The sequence below is a fragment of the Balaenoptera physalus genome (genome assembly GCF_965194825.1).
Source record: "Balaenoptera physalus genome assembly, chromosome: 19".
NCBI lineage: Eukaryota > Metazoa > Chordata > Mammalia > Artiodactyla > Balaenopteridae > Balaenoptera > Balaenoptera physalus.
Window position 1 is genome coordinate 48,893,392 of NC_138900.1, and position 21,250 is coordinate 48,914,641.

Here is a 21,250-nt window from a genome sequence, read left to right on the forward strand (position 1 = left end):
TGGTCTGGGTGCTCAAGAAAAGGCTTCCTTGAGACATCTGAGCTGACATCTGAAAGATGGCAGACATTATTCCAGCATTGAGAAGGTGACGAAAGTATTACAGGTAACATGGCAAGTTTGAGAAACTAGGCGCAGTTGAGTATGACTGGACCGTGGAGTGGAGGGGGCGCTGCCGCAGTGAGACAAATCTGAAAGGGTCAGCAGGGGCCTGGGTGAGGGTCACAAGAAGTGCTGGATGGGCTTTTCCAGCCATGTTAAAATGTCTGAACAATTCCCTAGGGCAAGCAGGAAGCCACGGAGGGGTTGGGAGTTTGAGGGAATGGGTGGTTGATAGAACAAGACTAGAAGCAGCAAGTCAGTCCCACTGATCATATGGTGACCCAGTAGGGAGATTAAGGGTAGCTTAGTGGGCATGGAAACACTTCAAGCTGGAGAAAAAAGTACAGGAGACATAACTGGCAGTTTTCCCCTGTTTCTCTTATCTGGATAGGCTGGTTGTGTTGCCTAAAACCCCCCAAATTTTATTGGCTTAAAGACTTATCTCTTATTTGTTAAATACCCATCAGTGATTGACGTAGGCTGACAGAGCCATCACTGGAACATTGCCAGCCATGTGACAGAGTCAAGAAAATAGTGTAATGAAAGGGGCACTGACTTTTAAAACTGTCACCTGAAATTGACACATGAGACTTCTGTTTACATTTCATTGGACCTAGCAAATCACAAGGCCATGCCCAGCTTCATCTGGGCAGAAAACCACAATCCTACCTTTTGCCCAGGAAAGAGAATATTTGTGAATAGCTCCAATGACTATCACAGGCCACCCTTTGAATTATTAAATATTTAATTTTACTCTCTTTCCCTCAACAAAATATATCTACCATGGGAGACAACCTAAAAGTCCCAGCTAATCAGGTATTGAACTAAAATTCTGTGATATGTGGTTATCTGCCCACACAGCCAATATACAGTGGTGAAATAGGGACAGGAAAACTGCAGGAAACACTTCCATTCAGAAAGGGAAGAATCAAGTCTTTGGTCTTTTATAAAATGACAGTTATGAAAAGTCATTAGGGAGAACATTTGAAGTCCCCCTACTCTGAGAGAGGAGTGTTCTTTGTAAGGCTGATTGGGAGAGACTCCCCAGTTCATCGCTTTCCATGACCCATGGGCCCATCCCTGGCTTTTTTTTTTTTTTTTTAACCTTGATAAATACAAGCAATTCGTAATCATGGTACTAAGATTCTGCTTTCCAAGTTCTTCAGCTAGGGCTTCAAACTTGGTACATTTCCTGCCTCCTAAATTACCACATGTGACAGTTCTAACAAAAGGATTAGCATCCTTCCAGCCTCCAGTGTCAGTTCCCCCAGCCACTTTCCTGTCTTCACACTACCATCCATCCAGCTACCCAAAGCTGGAAACCTGTGTTTTTATCCCTGACTCTTTTTCTCTGTCATCGTCTACATCCAATCTGTAGATCCTGGCAATGGATTCCATCAGTTCTCTGTCACTACTAGATTTTTTTTTTTTTTAATTAACAGCTCTGTAGCTTTTCTTTTAAAACAATTCATTTTTAAAAAAATTTATTATTTATTTCTTTTTTTGGCCATGCCACACGGCATGCAGGATCTTAGTTCCCCAACCAGGAATCGAACCCGTGCCCCCGGCAGTGGAAGTGTGGAGTCTTAACCACTGGACCACCAGGCAAGGCCCACTACTAGATTTTTTTTTTTTTAATTTTAGTTACACACAAAGCTTTTACCATAACTCAGACACTCTTATAATTGCAGTCCTCCTAACAAATCTGTGAAGTTATGGTCATTTTACAAATGAGGAAAACTAAGGCATGGAGAAATTAAGTAACTTGCCCAAGGCATAAAACTATTAAAGGACAGAACTGGGATTCAAATTCCCAGCCCATGTACTTAATCACTCACTATACTCTGACCTGAGGCTGTCCCTGCATATCTGACTTGGACCACCTCAATGACTACCTGTGCTCCCCTGAAGGTCATAGCAGTTCACCAACAGCCAGTTCAATATTTCTGAACATCCGCATCCTCAGTTTGGGGGAACAGCAGTTGCTGACATTCTCCCAAGTTGTCCTCCTCCCCTGAGACACCTCCTGCTTCTGCTCTGTGTATCAGGCTCTGGACTCTGGCCTCCTCCCAGACTACCATCCTAAAGCTGTCACTCCTACCCCTGACAAAAACCTGGGTGGATCACACTTAAGTCAATGGCTTGGGATAGCACAATGAGCTAATATAACCATTTGTTGTTGACTGACATTGTGCACAGAAACCTATTATCCCAATAAGGAGATTCTTAGGGGCCTCCCCAACCTTGTTCTTCCTCTTTCTTGGGTTTTCCAAACTAAAACTCCTTTTCACTGTTGATGAAAAAATCAGTCGATTCAAGAAAGAAATAGAGATTTTTATTCAGGCCAAATTGAGGATTATAACGTGGGAACTGCTTCTCAGAAAGCCTGAGAACTCTTCCACCCGTTAGAGGTCAAAGCACAGTTATATAAGTTTTTGAGACAGAGGGCCGTACATTAAATGACATACTATTGACAGTTTACACAATCCAGATCACGAATACCAGGTGAGTAGTGGGTCATGGGTCATCATGGCCCCTTACAAGATTAAGAAGAAAGGTTATCTCAAGGAGTTGTGACCCTTGATGAGATTAAGAAGGAATGTTATCTCCTAAGGAGGTCTGGTTAATGCAGGTGCATAACACACACTAAAGGGGAGGGAGGAGGCCCAAATTTTATGTTTAAATTTTTCTCGTCTTGCCATAAAATATGGATTTTATTTAATCATCACGTTGTTATCCATAGTGTGTGGCTTTCTCTTTCTCCTTCCTCTCTTACACCCTTCTTTGTCCACCAGAAATAAGTCCCTCCAAGTGTTTTTTAAATAGAAGAACCATTCCTAGTCCAGTTGGATTTGAGTTAAATTCAGACATTCCAAATTGACTAAGATTACTCCCCACCAACCTTATGTTTTTCTCCAGGCCAGCTGCCCAACTAATCTTTCCTAAACACATCTTTAATGCTTGCACGCATTGTAAGAGGTAAATGTCCCCCTGATCGCTAGCCCCTGCCTCTTTCCCTGTATTTGGTATTATTGATAATTTTTTGTTTATCTTTCAAGAAATGTTCTCCCTTTTACAGTATGGCCAATGTTCTATTTTATTTTATTTTATTTATTTTTTTGGCCGCACTGTGCGCACAGCATACAGAATCTTAGTTCCCCGACCAGGATGGAACCCGTGCCCCCTGCAATGGAAGCATGGAGGAGTCTTAACCACTGGACTGCCAGGGAAGCCCTAAGGCCAATGTTTCTTTTATTTCTGTTTTTACAGGAAAAAAATGGGTCATACCATACAATTTTGCACCTGGCTTTTTCCTCTTGGAGCTCCCTCCACATCAGCATATAGAGATATACTCCATTTTTTAAAATGGATCCTATCATACATATATATCAGAGTTTAGTTAGCCACTTTCCTACTGATGGACATCTCAGTGACTCAGTGCTATTATTTTGGCATAGGATTCTGCAAATGGACATCCTTCTCCGTGTTTGTTTGTCTTTCAGTATTTATTTTATTTATTTTGGCTGCACTGGGTCTTAGTTGTGGCTTGCGGGCTCTTAGTTGTGGCATGCAGACTTTTTAGTTGCCACATGCATGTGGGATCTAGTTCCCCGACCAGGGATCGAACCTGGGCCCCCTCCATCAGGAGCACAAAGTCTTACCCACTGGACCGCCAGGGAAGTCCCTCCATGTTCGTTTGTTTCTTTTTAAAATTAATTAATTATTTATTTATTTTTGGCTGCGTTGGGTCTTCTTTGCTGTGTGCTGGCTTTCTCTAGTTGTGGCGAGCGGGGCTACTCTTCATTGCAGTGCGCGGACTTCTCATTGCAGTGGCTTCTCTTGTCATGGAGCACCAGCTCTAGGTGCGCGGGCTTCAGTAGTTGTGGCTCGTGGGCTCAGTGGTTGTGGCTCACGAGCTCTAGAGCACACGCTCAGTAGTTGTGGCACACCAGCTTAGTTGCTCCGGGGCATGTGGGATCTTCCTGGACCAGGGATCGAACCCGTGTCCCCTGCATTGGCAGGCAGATTCTTAACCACTGCCAGTAGCAGTGGCCAAGTTTTGACAGAGCCTTCCATGTTACACTCCTATCAAGCCAGTTTAAGAATTTAGCATGTCACTCTCTCCCCTGCTGAAAACCTTTCTCCAGGGGCAATGTAATGCAAAGAATTTGAGTTCTACCGCCTAGGTCCACAAGGCCTTTAGCCAATCTGGGCCTCATTTTTTTTCCCGCCTGTGAAGTGAGATTATAATCACTGCATTCACCAAGGGTCAGCTCCAGAAGAAGCCTGGTTGTCTTTCAGAGTGTCCCAGGGCACGGGCCAAAAGCTCAGGCTGAACAGGCTAAAGGACCCCCTACTCCCGACTTGTAAATGAGGCAACTGAGGCACAAAGAGTACCAGCGGTTTGGTCAAAACCACACAGCGTTGGCGGTAAGGCTGGCTCTGGCGGAGTCTGAGCTGCTGCCCTGGGGGCTGCGCACAGCTGAAGATACTCAGCCAGGAGGTCGGGCTTAGCTCCTCCCCTCTACCCTAGTCCTCTACCCCAACTGCCCCCCGCCCCGCCCCTACATACATGCTCGAGCCCACTCCTGGCTTGCTTTGAGTTCGACCCGAGCCCCAGGGGCCGCAGCGAGAAGGAGTCATTCCTGGACAACTAGAGGCAGCTACGGCCGCCGTCAGTCTCAGCACCAACCGGGAGTGCCAGGGCGCTGGTGCGTCTTGGGCTTTGAGACTCCGTGTCCTCCCTCCACGCTGGACCTCAGGTGGTGCGCCCTTGGAACTCGCCTTTTGCGCCCAGTGACTGCGAGTGGGCCGTACATGCAGAGACGGCAGACAGGTGCTGTACAGCCATGTCACATGCATGTATTGCGTGGTTCACACATCCTTGTGTGAAACGTGTGCGGTGTGGTGTGCAGATGTAGGGGTTCCCGGAGTATGACTTCCGGATGATACTCTGAGGCCTCTCTCTGCCTTCGCCCGGACTGTCGCAGCAGCCTATCCGGAGTTTGCGCCTGAGTGACTCCGCCTTAGCTCCTCCCCGGCGATTGAAATCCCGCCTTCGCCCCGCCTCTGCTACACTTTACGGCCCCGCACGCCACTTTTGCCGCAGACGGTTCTGCTGCCGCCGCTGCCTCAGGCTGCTGCCGGTGAGGTGAGGTGAGGTGAGGTCAGGTGAGGTGTGGTGTTGGGCCGGTAGCGCTGGCGACCGGGTAGAGGTGGAGAGCAGGGCTGCCGCGGGTCGGCGGGGGCGGTGGGTCACCTGCTGCTTTGTTTCTTCAGCTCCGGTCCCGTCCGCGCTGCCGCAGGGAGGCCGCCCCGGCGAGCCGAACCAATGCTGGATCTGGAGGTGGTGCCCGAGCGCTCTCTGGGAAATGAGCAATGGGAATTCGCGCTGGGTGAGTATGGGGTCCTCCCTCACGACCCTACTCGCTGATCCTTCCTTCCTTCCTTCCTGGCCCTTCCCACCTTTGGGCTCTGCTCCTTACTCCCCTGCGCCCGCGGCCCTCGGCTCTTTGGAGCTCCAGCCACTGGATGCCCGCTCCGACCGCCCCGACCCGGCAGCGTGCCGCTCTGCCAGGCCCTGACGCCCTTGCATCAGGCCTCGGCGGGGCCCCTCCTGGGGCAGTGCTTCAGTAATAATAACAATAACAATGGCTGACACGCCCCAAACATTGACTCAGGGCCAGGCCCTATTCTCCTCTGCATAATTATCTCTCAAGTATGCCGTCGGGGTCGCTACTCTTTGTTATTTCTATCCCCATTTTAAAGACCAAATAACTAAGAAGTGACTGACACCCTTGAACACCGCCACAGTGGTCTGTCTCTCTTTGCTTTTCTGGGCTGTGGGTAGCCTCTAGGAGAAACCCAGGCACTGTTCCCATCGTCAGATGTCGGGGATCTGGTCAAGGGAGTTAAGGAGAGTTTGTGTGTGTTAAAGGAACTTCTGACTAGCTTCCTTCTCGTTTTTAATGTGGTTGATGTGTGGTGTAATCTAAACCCAGACCTTAGCCGAGAGAGTTAAAGGTTGAATGAAATAGGAGTTCAGGGAAAGTAACATTTAGCTTGTAGAAAATGCAGGTTGGCCATTTTGTGAGTTTTGGCCCATTTTTTCCCTTTCCTCAACGTCACTACCTTTATGTGTACAATCATCTGCATTCGGTAACCCCAGAGGGTGTTTACTTTTATGTTCCAGCACTAGGAAGAGGGGGTGGGGAGTGGGTGTCTGTGCTGTTTGTTTGTGCAGGGCTGAACTTTTGTCACACTAATTTGGGCTACTGGACTGAGTCAGCTGCTCCGTTGGGCTATAGCTTATCCTTGAATCTGGAAGACTTGTGTCTGTGGAGATAGGGTAGTTGAGAAACTGCAGAACAGATTTGCTGGTAGGACTCTGCTGGTGCTCAATGTCTCCGTGAACTGAACAACAAGCCTCCTCTGGGTTGTAGGAGCCAGTTTTATTGAGAATTTTCAGTCACCTTCTCTATAACACTCCAGCTTCTTGTGAAGCACCAAGAACTTGATTGAGAGGCTAATAATAATATCTTTGCCGCCAGGCCCATTTGTCGTGCTGATGCTGTTTGGCTTCTAGTTAGGAAAGAACCTCCCCTAACCACAGCTTATGCTCATACCAAGACTTCACAGGGCGGAGTGAAAACTGTTAACTATAGCTTCAAACTGTGCTTGATGGTGTGACCAGGTTGTGGATCTCTGTAGTGCAGTCTCTGGGTCAAAAGTAGTGATTAGGATATCATTTGAGATTTCCAAAAAATTGGGTGGGAGAGTAAGGCTTCTTCTGTCAACTGTTGCTTTGATACCTTAACCCCTACTCCTAACTTTGCCAATTTCTAGGAATTAAGGATTTGGGTAGTTCTTTTAGGCTGTCTAAGTAGCAACCACAAACAGTGAAAAGAGCATTTGTGTACATTGGGCCCAGAATTGAGCTTTGAGTGAAAGCCTATGCAGGGAATGAGCCTTGATGATCATCAGCCTTGATGATTACTTTGTGGGTCCTAAAAATCCGCATTTTTGGGAATTCCCTGGCGGTCCAGTGCTTAGGACTTGACGCTTTCCCTGCCGGGGGCCCAGTTTCAATCCCTGGTCAGGGAACTAAGATCCCACAAGCCGCACAGCATGACCAAAAAAAAAAATTTGTATTTTGGAATTGTGTCTGCCTGAGAGATGGTGGTCATTTAACTTCCCCAAGCTTTTTATAAAAAATAATTTTTCCCTCTTTCTCAATCTTCTTCCCAGCCCTCAACACATTTAAACTGCAATTGAGGCTTATAGGTAGGGATAGGTCTAGGAAGTGGATCCGTGCTTTAGAATTACATTCTTAGGCTAGACTAAAGTCACCACAACCCTGTAAGGTAACCTCCATTTGCCAGATGAAGAACAGGCTCAGAAAGGCAGAGAGGAGGAAAAGAAGCCTAACAGATTTTCTGCTTCTCACTGCTCTGTCCTTCTGAGTATGGGCTCAGCTTTGTCTCCAGGTTTCTTTTTGGAATCTGTGCAAATGCGGATATATCTAGCCCTTGCCATCATCCGCCTGGCACAGTGAGGAGCTGCATCCAGCTTTTTGGCTGCCTTCCTGGCCTTTGTGTACTCTTGGGAGATTAGGGAAATGCCAACAACACCGAGACAGGAAAGCCTAGGCAGAGAGGAATCTCTGAGAGTACCACCCATGGGTTGACCAGTGGTGGAGTAAAGGCAGTGCAAACTTGAAATGTTTTCAATGAGACTTGCAGGGTGTATTGGTATGGAGACATATCTCTAAATCTGTTTTTAAATTAATCTTGAAAAAAATTGGTAACTAACAAGGACCTACTGTATAGCACAGGGAACTCTTCTCAGTACTCTGTAATGACCTATATGGGAAAAGAATCTAAAAAAGAGTGGATATATGTATATGTATAACTGATTCACTTTGCTGTACAGCAGAAACTAGCACAACATTTTATATCAACTATACTCCAATAAAAAAAATTTTTTAAATTAATTTTGAAACTGCCCAAGCAGGGTAGATTTAAAGGGTCACTAGAGAATGGTCTTCTCTGAGATCACCTTGTTCCAGAGAGACTGGGGACTTACTCTATTGAAGGGTCATTCTGTGGACTCTGCTTATAATCATTGAAAATTGAGTAAGAAGTGGTCGTAAGCCCTGAAGAGCTTAGTCTAGTGGGAGGGAAGGAGTACAGAAATAGTTCATTTTATTATAATGAGGTAGAGGTTGTATAGGGTGCTGTGGAAGGGGAGAAGAGATTTGACCTGACCTGGGAGTTCAGAGAAGGCTTCCTATTATTCTGTAGGAACCAATACCATTCCTGGAGCCAGTGAGCACCAGGAAGGCCCTGTCAGAAGTCTACCGCCAGATTTTTCAACTACACTTCTATAGACATAAATCTTCCAGTCAGGTTTAAAAAAAAAAAAAAAAAAAAAAAAAAAGTGGGAAAGATAGATGGTGTGGGGAGCTACAAGCAATTTGGTATTGTAATTAGAGCATGATGTACTAGTGGAAGAAGATCAGATCCCCAGATTCCCTATGTGTAGTTAGCTGCCTGGGACACTATCAAAAGAGTCTCTGTTCAGTGGAAAAAAGGATGTTAGTAAAGTGTTGTGGGCATGGGTTTAGGAAGAAAGTTTTGAGACTAGATTTGGAGAGATGGGTAAGGAAGAGGAATCTAGAGGTTTCTGGCTTGAGTGACTGTGTTAGAGATATTGAGATCCAGCATACAGAGGAGAGGCCAGATTGAAGAGAAGATTAAAAAGTCACTTTTAATCTGTCAACTCTTTATTTGCCTTTTTTTTTTTTAAGGTTTATTTATTTAGTTAAAATATTTATTTATTTATTTGGCTGCACCAGGTCTTAGCTGTGCCACGTGGGATCTTTAGTTGCGGCATGCGGGTTCTAGTTCCCTGGCCAGGGATCAAACCTGGGCCCCCTGCATTGGGAGTGTGGAATCTTAACCACTGGACCACCAGGGAAGTCCCTATTTGCCTTTTGATATATACAGAAAACAGATTGAGATGTAAGTCAGAAACTAGTTGGTTGGGTGAATGAGGGATGGGCAGAAGGAAATACTGCCCATCATAGAGACTTGGGAAAGTTGGAGGAACAGCAGGAAAGAGTGGTATTGATGGAGACAGGATGAGAATTCTCAGAGGGAGAGGGTGGTCCTAAGGGCCTACAGGATCTATGTATTATACCTAATTGCTTTATTTCACTCATTCAGAGCTCAACAGATATATAGAACCACTTACTGTTGTGTGGTGGGCATGGTGATTGAGTGCTGAGGATACAGCCGTAAGACAGATGTTGCCTCTGTCCTCAAGGAGGCATGTAGGGGAGACTCTTACAGATAAATAAATGGAATGGGAGGCTTCATTAGATAAGGCAGTCAGGGAAGTGAAGTGTGAGCCAAGACCTGAAGAGTGAGAAGAACCAGCTGTGGGAAGAACATTTCAGCAGAGTTGAGTTAGTGCAAAAGCCTAAGGTGGGCAAGAGCTTGATGTGTGCTAGGAACAAAGGGAGGCTTGGTGAGCAGTGGAAAGAGTAGAGGAGGTGGCCAAGGTCCAGAATATTCAAGGCTGTTAGGTGATGACATGTTGTTTGGGTTTTATCCCCCTGTAATACGAAACCACTGGAGGGTTATAAGCAGGCAAATAATGAGTAAGGTGTAGGATGTGTAGAGTTTAGAAGACTGACCATATACTCCACACCCTTTGGGGGGTTAGGTAACTCTTAGAGCTAGAACGGTGCTCGGGTTTCTTTGCCATATACATGGTTGGTTCCCTTTAGAGGCCTTTTGTAGCCTGCCTTTACCAGCAGCTGTGTGACAACTGGTCATTGGTGGCTGCTTTGTCTCCTCCAGGTGGGTTACTCCCTGGAAGCCTCAGGACCCAAAGATTCCAAGGCCAGGAATTTGATGTGGTTAGGTGCAAAAGAACTGTCCCTCAAGAAACTGGCTTGTGCCATGTGGCCTTCTCTTTCTCAGCACCTGAGGTTATCTGTCTTGCCTACGTGGATGTTTGCCCATTCCCTCTGGGAGAGACAGCATAGATGCTCCTCCATTTCAGGAATGGCAAAGCTGAATGGTGCATCGTCTTGTTCATATTCTCAACAAACATTTAAGTCTCTACTGTGTGCCAGGCTCTATGCCATAGAAGGCTGGGAAATACCTTAAGGTGTGGTTCCCTCCAACTTTCTTCAAACTGTAGAATGGACCATTGAATGAAGGCAGGATCAGATCATTGTTTAAATGTAGATGGGTCACACATTTTTTAACCTTCTAATTCTTTGTGTGTGAGCTCTTTTCTGCACATGTCTCCTGGAATCAGAGGTAAACTGATCTTGAATGTGAGCCACTGTGCTGCCCCAAGGTCATATGGTGGTCCTTCTTCCTTTCTCTTATTACCTAGCCCATAATCCTTCAGTCCCACTAAATAAATGTTTATTCAACAGCCACTGTATGGGTCCCCAGTGCTGGGGATCCACAGAGTGGTGAATAACACAGACACTGTCCTTGCACTCATGAAGCTTTGTTTTTGGATTGTCTCTGTGAGTTTCTTCTTGTTTGAAATATAATGCACTCTGTGAGAACATACTTTTTGCTGTTCCCCATGAGTCCCTGGAATCTTTGAGATGACATTGGGATCTGGATTTCCTAAACTGGGGGCATATGTAAATTTGTTTAAAATGGCCCACGAGTTAAAAAATCAAGTGTTAAGATTTAGAGGATGTTTGTGGGTTGATAAGTGAGAATCCATTGAAATCCTTCATAAAATAAGTTGATTCTGGTAAATGTGTGATTTTTCACTTTTTAAATGAGCCCTTACAAGTCATGTGCTCCTGCAGACTAAAAGAGAAGACAGATATCAGAAAGGAAGAGAGGAAGGACCTGCCTAGGTTATATGTAATCATGGCAGATTGAGAATCAGAACCTTGGCCTCCAGAGTCATGCAGTCAGTGCATTTCTTACTCTATTCTTTGGTTCCTGCTGACTTGCTTTCTCTAAGCTCTTTGCCTGCTTGGCATCAACATGGAAGTCCCCATTTCCAGGAAGTCTTTTATATTTACTCCCTCCCCTTATACAATCCAGTTATTCCCTTAGTGCTTGCCGTTAACTTTATTCTCTAGCTCTTACTGCTTATTGAACGTTTATTTACTCAATATGTCCATAGACTTTAGTGGCCTCTGCTCCCACCCCAGACTTTACTGCAGGGACTAATGCCTAGTACAGTGATAGATGTCAGTAAATGGATAGCCCAAGTAACCACACAGGTGTCCTTGCTTTATTTCAGGAATGCCTCTGGCTCAGGCAGTAGCCATTCTTCAGAAGCACTGTCGCATCATAAAGAATGTCCAGGTTCTCTACAGTGAACAGGTGAGTGGTGGCTGATTTGTTTACTGAAATAGCATCTCTACTCAGTGAGTCACCTCTGGAGGCTGATGCTCTGGGAGATACTGACTGGCAGGAATTCCTAGGTCAATGCATTTGAATGGGAGAGTCTTCAACACTAGTCAGTTACCAAGTACATTTTCTTTGATTCTGAAACTTTTGATAATCTAGTGCTGCCAAGCTTAGACGAGCCGTAATAACCCAAACTTGGTTTTTTATTATGTTTGACTTACCTACTGGCTCTTAAAAGGGGCTTTTTCAGGCTTCCCTGGTGGCGCAGTGGTTGAGAATCTGCCTGCCAATGCAGGGGACACGGGTTCGAGCCCTGGTCTGGGAAGATCCCACATGCCGCGGGGTGGCTGGGCCCGTGAGGCACAATTGCTGAGCCTGCGCGTCTGGAGCCTGTGCTCCGCAACAAGAGAGGCCGCGATAGTGAGAGGCCCGCGCACCGCGATGAGGAGCGGCCCCCGCTTGCCGCAACTAGAGAAAGCCCTCGCACAGAAACGAGACCCAACACAGCCATGAATAGATAAATAAATAAATAAATTTAAAAAAGAAAGGGGGGGTGCTTTTTCAGTGGGAGGTCACCTCAGGGATTGTCTGGTCTTCTAGAGTGCTTGCCTTCCACTTTCATGTTTAAAGTAGTCTTTTCTGCTTTGTTGATTGCTTTGGTTTGTGTTCAGGATTGTTGCAGTACAGATTTCTAGCTAGCACAGCATCCCAGACTTGAAAAGAAGCAGGTATAGCTCACCCCTTTACTGAGAATGATCTGATATATGGAAATTACAAAACATTGGCTCCAAGTTAATGGACATGTTTTACTTTTTTTTTTTTTTTTTTGGTCTGGTTTATGGTAGTCTCTATTAATGTTGTGCCCAGAATTAACCCCTATAGTATAATGTATATGTACCTACAAGGACCTTTTCAGTTTCCGGAAAGAGTATACTATATTTTAGGTTGGCACTGGAGCAGAACTTTTTGAACATCAGGATTTCTTTTATTAGGTTTTATAAGTAAAGTTAGAAACATTTTTATAGACTTTTAGAAATAAGATTCTTCTTATCTCTAAAAATGGAATCTCCCTTCTGTTGAACTCACTGGAATCCGTGGTTCTTCTGGACACAGACACTATGGAGCAACCTTTGTGGTGCCCTATGTGTCATAAACCTCAGGGAATAGTTTTGATCCTACACAGGCTGTAAGATGTTCTCAGTGCCTTTTCTGAGACCCTTTAAGTACCGAAATGATGGTTTTATTTCCATTTGTTTCAATTAGTTTCTGATCCTAAAGCAAATGACAGCTTATTTTTGACATGAAGAATGTTGTGGATTAGAGGTGGGTGAGATTTCTGTGAGGCTTCCCAGTTTGGCTTAGTGTCAGAGTTGAGCCTGTTACCTATACCCAAACATTACATTTCATAGTACTGTACCCCTCTGCCAGCCTAGTGAGACCCATGTGAGGGGTCCTTCTGAGACAGGGAATGCTTAATCTCCAAGCAAGTGCTTGGATATTCTTGTGCCTACCACAAAACACAGGACTTGGGCAGAGGTTCGTGGAGCCACAATGCCAAAATGGTTTCTCATTTATTAAGTGAAGGATGGTGACTTCCTCTTTTTTGCACTCAGATCATCCCTAACCTTATCTGACTTTCAGTGTTAGACCATGAGGGACTTACTCACGACAAGTAGCAGCCATCAAAACAGGGATAATGGGCTTACTTCTTGAGCTTATAGCCACCTGTACATTTAGTTAAATCAGATTTAAGCACCCAAGATTAGATACATTTGAAAGTAGGCTTTAAACTTTCTTAACCAGTTATTTAAAATGAAGTTTATTTCATATATCACTACCTTGTTGTCTGTCATTCCAGTCTTTGGGTACAAATAGTAGTTTTAGCATTAATTAAGCGAATTTCCCCCAGTGTCTTCTAAGCAGCTGGAATCATAGGATTTTTTGGATTTTTTTGTTTGTTCTATTTATTTATTTGTTTGTTTATTTATTTTTGGCCGCATTGGGTCTTCGTTGCTGCGTGCGGGGCTTTTCTCTAGTTACGGCGAGCAGGGACTACTCTTCATTGCGGTGGCTTCTCTTGTTGTGGAGCACAGGCTCTAGGTGCGCGGGCTTCAGTAGTTATGGCACACAGGCTCAGTAGTTGTGGCTCACGGGCTTAATTGTTCCGCGGCATGTGGGATCTTCCCGGACCAGGGCTCAAAACTGTGTCTCCTGTATAGGCAGGTGGATTCCCAACCACTGCGCCACCAGGGAAGCCCCCGGAATCATAGGTTTTTAAATCCAAACCTTGGTTCAGATCTATGCTTTTCCCCATTTCTTGGTTGTCCGACTGTAGCAAGTTAATAACCCGACTGGTTCTCCTTCTGTAAAGTGGATATGGTTTCCTTATAATAGAATAAGCTTTTGATGAGGATCAAGAGGAAATAGTCTCTCAGAGCTCTGATATGTTGCTTCTTAAACGTGGGTGCTGTCCTCTTCTGCCCTCCTTCCCTTCCTTTCCCATTTGTCTCTTTGCTTCCCATCATGTGCAGAAAATCATTTGGCCCCATTAAACATTTCAGAAATATCTTGTCTCTAACAAATCACACCTTGGAAATTAAATGTGCATATCAAGTAGGTCCCACCTTTCTTACGGGGAAGAGATGTTAACAACTAGCAGAGACAGCTTTACTGAACTGCAAAGGACCTGCTTAAACACCACATAGTACATGTGTATTTTGGTTCTGTAGATATAAAGTACTAATAAAACATTAATTGTGAGGATGATTTACTTGCTTTTGAAAATTGCTTAGTTATGTCCTGAATTGTAACAGTGCCAGGGAAAAAATGATCAGATCTTGGGAGTGTGTAAGAAAATTAAGATACTCCAAGCAAGGATCTTGAAAGATGCTAAAATCTTGCTTCATCCTGCTTACCACCATGGACTAGCCCTTTCAGAAATAGAACTGTGTATTCTGGGTTGAGAATAAGTGACCTAAGGTCAGGGTTCATTATTCCATTATCTTGCTTGAGACCTAATGGCTTTAGACATTCATACAGACCTACTGGAAAATTACAACATTCTTTCTTCTAGTGTTTGCCAGGTATAATGGTGCCATCTGGGCCTGCTGTCTTGTGAAGCTCAGTGGGGTGGAGGGGAGCAGACAATCTGAGCTAATCTCAGAAAGCTCTTTCTAGAGAATTTTTCCAGTAAGACCCACACCAGCAGTGGCACCTGGCCTTCCAGCCCATATCTCTGTCTCTCACAGGCATACCTTCATTTACTGGGCCTACCTTGAGAAGCTCTATAAAGAAAATTGTCTAAACCCTTTTGACAGCTGTGTGCCAGTTTCAAGAAGGGGCAGGGTTTTGGATGGTGGTGTTTTTCTTCTACTTCTGGGCAGCCTGGTTCAGGCGTATGGAGAGTCTTCAGACTTTGAATTGATTGCATTGGCACAGAAGCAGGCAGGTGGGGCAGACTCTAGGAAAGAGTACTGTATGCTGAGTGCTGAGCTTGGTGCTTTCTGATCTACTATCTCTGTCCTCATAACAACCCTGGAGGGGAAGGGGTAATGGTATTCCATGAAGAAACTAGAGCTCAGAGAAGTTTAGAGTCACTTAAGGTCACCAGCTCACCAAGACTCAAGGCTAGCTCTGTCCACTGCTTTGCTGCTGCTCCCCTCCCCCCAGGACTCAGAAGGGGCAAATGTAGAAATATGACTCCTTAGGTATTAGACTTGGGCTTTCCACTTTCTGATAAGGGATGGTGGGGGGAGGGAGGGAAGAGTAAGAGTGTCATCTCATACATAATCAGATCACAATGTACTTCTTTGTCCTGGAACCTGGCATATAACAGTCAAAGAATAAAATGTGTTTTCCTGTGGGTGGTACAAACAGCCTGGGAGTGAATGAACATAGGTTCAGCTGACATGCATTGACCATTACTTGCTGAGTTTGGATCCTGGCGAGGCCTTTTACAAGGCTTTTATTCCTCATCAACTACTCTGTAGGTTTGACAGCAGTAAACCCATGCTACAAATGTGGACCTGGGACCCTTGAAAGAAAATGGCCTGTATGCTCACATAATTTTGGCCTTTTCCCCCAGGTAATAACTCAGAGGCTGGAAGTAGAGGACACTGCGTTCACAAACCAGTTTCTGGATTCCAAACCTGTCAGCTGTCTACACTTAGATATTCCCTGTGCACTGCATTTATGTTGTAAGGTTTCAGTGGGTGCTGGTGAGAATACTACATGTTCAGGGTGTGTATTTATTTATTATTTTGGTTTTTTGTAGTCTCCTCTAAGCCATGACCTCATCCTTAACCTGACTCAGGACGGGATCAAACTACTGTTTGATGCTTTCAATCAGAGACTTAAGGTAACTATAAATGACGACTAAAGTTTCATGTCAGGCTGATTAACGTGTGACGTTGTGGGATGTTTCTGAAACTCATAAGTGGGAGTAGACTTTTGTGGTTTAGAGACAACCACAATATAGGGGACTGAAGCTGTGCCTGTTCCCCTAAAAAGAGAGAAGCTGGGGGTGGATTGGGATGGTTGGAAAGAGGCTGGGAAGGACTCCAGCCCTGGGCTCCAGAGGTGAAGGGGAAAGAGTGTTGAAGATTTGGGAACATGCTGTGGGGAGGGGGCTTTTATGTTGAATAGGAAAATGAGAGGAGCTAAGTATTTGGCATTTATTTTATTTATTTATTTTTGGCTGTGTTGGGTCTTCATTGCTGCGCACGGGCTTTCTCTAGTTGTGGTGAGTGGGGGCTCTTCTTCATTGTGGTGCGCGGGCTTCTCGTTGCGGTGGCTTCTCTTGTTGCGGAGCACAGGCTCCAGGCACGTGGGCTCAGTAGTTGTGGCTCGCGGGCTCTAGAGCACAGGCTCAGTAGTTGTGGTGCAGGGGCTTAGTTGCTCCGCGGCATGTGGGATCTTTCCGGACCAGGGCTCGAACCCATGTCCCCTGCATTGGCAGGCGGATTCTTAACCACTGCGCCACCAGGGAAGTCTGATCCTGAGTCTTTAAAAGCTTACTTAAAATGGGGACTGACTGCAGAATAGGACCAGAAGACTTTAGTAAGGTTTTTATATCTTGTTGTTTTGCTTCATTCTTGGGTCAAACAATAAGACTGGGAATATGAAAAATGGAAACTGTTCTTCCTAAAATGTTGAAGCTTGGATCTTAACACCACCAGCACTGAGTTGATTCTTGAGCCCCTTTAAAAGGAAATGTAAACAAAGAACTTGCTGGTACGTAGGGTTGTCTTAATTGGCAGTCAAGTGCAGTTTACTAACACCTGTTTCAGTCCAGGATGTTTTTAATACACTATTTACAAATGCCTGGACATGAAAGGTTAGTCATGTGACATCAGACTCATGCCTCAGAGTCATAAGGTTGAATGTGGCTCAGGGCAGTGACATGCCAGAGCCATCGTCCTGGTTAGGTTATAGAGTTGCCTTTCCAAAAGGCTTGGAAGACAGAACATGGAAAAATGATCTGTACATGGAATAAGAATTCCTCATTTATGATGGTTTTTCAAAAAGGAAAGTTTGATGTGAACATTCTTATCCCCACAACACCCTTGCCTCCTCTTGTAGGCTCAGTCATCCTGTCTTTACTGACCAGAAGTTCCACACTGGCAAAGGGTAGAAGGTGGTCTTCAATGTGGCTTCATCACAAATTAGGGGAAATTAATCTGGAAACACCTTTACAAAGAGTCACTTTTCTTTAACTTGGTAAATCCACTTTAGGAAACATAACCCAAAAAGATTATGGGGAGGGTAATAATGCCAGATATTTACAGCAGGGCTTTTCATTGTAATGAAAAGCCAGAAGTAACCTAAATAGACAACAGTGGGGGATAGATGGGCAGCCTACCATAGAGTTACAGCATGGTGAGGACAATATTATGTATTTAGTGAGCAGTTAGTACATGTTAGGCACATGGCTGAGTGCTTCCCATGCATTTCCTAATTTAATCTTAACAAGCCTGTGAGTGGTACTTCTTACCAATGAAATAACAGAGGGACAGAGGATAAGTGGTCTACCTGACACCAAGCTTTTAACCCTATGTTACCAGAGTGTGTAACTGGCCACTGGGAATAGAAATAGCTTAGGTTTGTTGATGAGTATGGGAAATAGATGTGATAAAAGCTGAAGAAAATAGTGTAAGCATACTATGCAGAAAAGTGAGGAATGGGAAAAGAGATAGAATAGAACCTTCTCTCTGCCTTCTGTGGGGTCCCTATGAAGAAAGAGGGGCTGGGGCCCTGCCTGAGTCTCTGGAAACTGATGAGTGATCCCTCAGGTGCCCTGGGTTGGTACCAAGTCTGACCTCACCCATCTGCCTGCCCCTCCATCCAAGGGCTTCAGAAGCTGCTTCTCCCCGATGCTATCTCCTGCAGTTTCCCCATCCTCTCACTCCCTGCCTATGAGAGAGCGCTATGGAATGATGCTTCACAAGTCACAATCTTTACAGCCACCTGTCTTTTCCTTTCCTAACTTGGCTGCTGCCATGTCTTCTCCTCTGGGGAAATCAAGGTCTTTTCCAGCCCAGAGGGTGGAAAACCATGGACTTCAGATTTCCCAAGCTACTTGTTCCTGTGGCCCAGCAAGCTCCATGGGTCAAAATCTGCTTGTTGATTCTGGCAAGGGACCCAGAGTGCTGACTCTCTTGGAGTCCTTCATGTCACAGGTGCCACGCCATAAGTGTTGGTGTGGGCTGTTGGCAGGTGAATGATAGTGTCACAGCAAGAATATCCTGGAGGCCCACAGGGTGAGTGATGGGCAGCCCTTGGGGGATCGTTGGCCAGCCATAGTGGTAGCACTCAAAGAGGCAGAGTGCTTGCCCCTGCTATACAAGCAGGGATTCTGGCTGAGGGTTGAGGCTTCTGCCAGCATGGGACCCTGGCCTCGGTAAAATGGCATACCAGTTTGGCATAATACACTGCCATGCCCAGGCTTTCTGAAGATAGTGTCATGAATCACAGCTATTCCCCTGCCCTTGCATGACCTCTCTTGCCACCACTTTTCATATTTTTGAACTTCATATTGCCCTTAGCTATCTTCATACCCGGCTGACTCCCTGACATGTGTTGTGTACCTCCTCTGTGCAAACTAATGAGCCAGACCTCAAGGGGCTTAACTCAGTGGTACCAGTGAACAGCATATGCTAATAGCGGTACCAGTGAACAGCATATACTAATAGTGTAGGAAAGGGCAGATGGAAGTGCTACAACAGCCCAGCAGAGGGAGTGATTCTTAGCAGCAGGTAGGATCAGAATAGCTGCACCTTATAGTTAAGAGGTGCCCAATTTGTGGTTCAGTTATGATTCTCCAACAAAGTTAGGGACAAGTCTGACCAAGAATGAACTGCCTGTTATGTCTCTGTTCCTGTGACAATGCCAGATGCTCCTGTACCCAGTGTCCTACAGCCCTTCCCAGGATGAAGCCCTGATTGTCAGGGCAAACAGACATTGAACCAGCTCTGCTTGTGCTTCTTCAGTGGGGGCCAAACCTCCCAGCTGTAGGATACCAGATGGTACTTCAGGCCTCAGCCAGCTATGCTACTGCCTGCCTAGCCCTTGACACCACTGTCATAAAAGACTTCACAATGCTCATTACTTGGCATCGCTAGTGGCTGAGTGTTCAATACCTTTTCCTTTGTCTCATTCCTGAGTTCTTGACATTTCATCTGAGGCTGAACCTTTTGAAACTTCACAAGGGTCCTGAGGTTCTCCAGGTTTGACCAGATGCTCTTCGTTAGGGATATAGCTGAATATTGTCACACTTGACCTAAGCTAATGTAATATGACTTGTTTTCTGGTAGGATAGACCTCCCCCTCCATCCATCTTTTTTTGTTTTTGTAAACCACAGTATTTTGAAACTATTTTTGAAAGGGATTTGATTTGGGTTTTTATAATGCAGTAAAGTATACAATAAAAGGAAGGGGGCTCAGTATCCCCTTTACAGTTTACAGCCTTCAGAAACTGCATGAATTTGTTTCTGTGGAGGGTTTCACTGTCCTATAGCGTGGTATGTGCAATCTTTTATGTGACCCAGCAGTAGGTGATATCTAAAAACCTGACACGTAACATCCATGGACATCTGTTCAACAATCCACTAGAAAGAAGGGTAGGGTGAGTTTATGCTGTGTGTGTGGTATGGGTTTTTCTTCCAGATTTAAAAATAAGAACAGGGGCTTCCCTGGTGGGGCAGTGGTTAAGAATCTGCCTGCCAATGCAGGGGACACGGGTTTGAGCCTTGGTCCGGGAAGATCCCACATGCCGCGGAGCAACTAAGCCCGTGCACCACAACTGCTGAACCTGCACTCTAGAACCCATGAGCCACAACTACTGAAGCCCACGCACCTAGACCCCGTGCTCCCCAACAAGTGAAGCACTGCATTGAGAAGCCCGTGCGCCGCAACGAAGAGTAGCCCCCCCTTGCTGCAACTAGAGAAAGCCCGCGTGCAGCAACAAAGACCCAACACAGCCAAAAATAAATAAATAAATAAATTTATTTATTTATGTATTTATTTGTTTGTTTATTTATTTAAAAAAAAAAGAATCCGCCTGCCAATGCAGGAGACACGGGTTCGAGCCCTGGTCCAGGAAGATCCCACATGCCACAGAGCAACTAAGCCCATGCGCCACAACTACTGAGCCTGCGCTCTAGAGCCCGCGAGCCACAACTACTGAGCCCATGTGCCACAACTACCAAAGCCCACGTGCCTAGAGCCTGTGCTCCCAACAAGAGAAGCCACCACAATGAGAAGCCTGCGTGCCACAACCAGAGAAAAAGCCTGCATGCAGCAACGAAGACCCAACACAGTCAAGAATAAAATAAATAAAATAAAATAAATAAATTTATTAAAAAATAAAAACGTAATGTGCAGTGCTTCAGGAGAATTTCAACTAGTGATAATTTTTTTTTTCTTCACTACTCTATAAATGTCTTTCTGATTAATCTTTTTCAACTGCAAAGCACTAACAGCTCTTAAACATTTGCTTTTTGTTTTTAGGTGATTGAAGTATATGACTTGACTAAAGTAAAGTTAAAATATTGGTAAGTTTTCTCCTGGTATGTGTCGTAGGCTTGGTACACATGAGCTTTATCTACTACCCATATTAAGTTAGTAAAGGATTCCCATCTGCAGCGGTTCTGGGATTACAGCCTGGTGCCATGATTTCCTCGTGCAGCCTCCAAGTCTACTCAGTTTCCTGGGGAAGAGAAGGAAACCTCATTAAGAACACACTGTGTGTGAAACATTTCACATATGTGGCAATTTATTTAATCTCACAACAAAGCAAGACCTCAGCTCAGAGGTCTGTGACTGTCCCCTGGGTCATAGCTGCCCCTCCCTGCACAGCCTCTTTTGGCACCTCTTTATGTGTTCATTACCAACAGAGGTGGGACAAACCAGATACATCTGACTTCAAGGCCTATGCTAAAGAGAATGCCAAAAGGATTACTATTTGGGGGGCCAAAATCTGATTTTTAGAATGAAAATGGGATGTATTTGTGCCTGTATGATGCACAAATATTTGAACCTCCTTATGGTAAGGCGCTGTGCTGGCATCTAGAATATTCCATTCAGTAAGCTTCCTTAACAGGCTTACCTTCTCGAGGGTGTGTAAGGGATCAGTTCCTGGGCTGACTCAAGCAGTGTTTGCCAGTAGAGAAGTGGATAAAGCAGATGCATAATAGCACTGACCTCTGTAGATTCTGATTGTCTTTTAGTCTTGTTGGGGCCTTCTGTAC

General features: G+C 45.2%; 1 protein-coding gene across 12 annotated transcripts in view; it reads left to right on the forward strand.

The window, feature by feature from the left end:
- Window positions 1–4,670: 4,670 nt before the first annotated feature.
- The window catches only part of PHAF1 (phagophore assembly factor 1), a 29,213-nt gene continuing 12,633 nt past the window's right edge, over window positions 4,671–21,250 (forward strand). For 6 of the 12 annotated variants that reach the window (XR_014257191.1, XR_014257192.1, XR_014257193.1 and 3 more), the window contains exons 1-4: window positions 5,278–5,495; window positions 11,395–11,477; window positions 15,778–15,861; window positions 20,511–20,554. Coding sequence is in view for 9 of the 12 variants with exons in the window: in XM_082439704.1 (XP_082295830.1) it covers window positions 5,432–5,495; window positions 11,395–11,477; window positions 15,778–15,861; window positions 20,511–20,554 (275 nt within the window). In the remaining 3 variants the exon portion in view is untranslated. The other 6 variants (XM_082439696.1, XM_082439701.1, XM_082439700.1 and 3 more) reach the window with 6 other exon arrangements.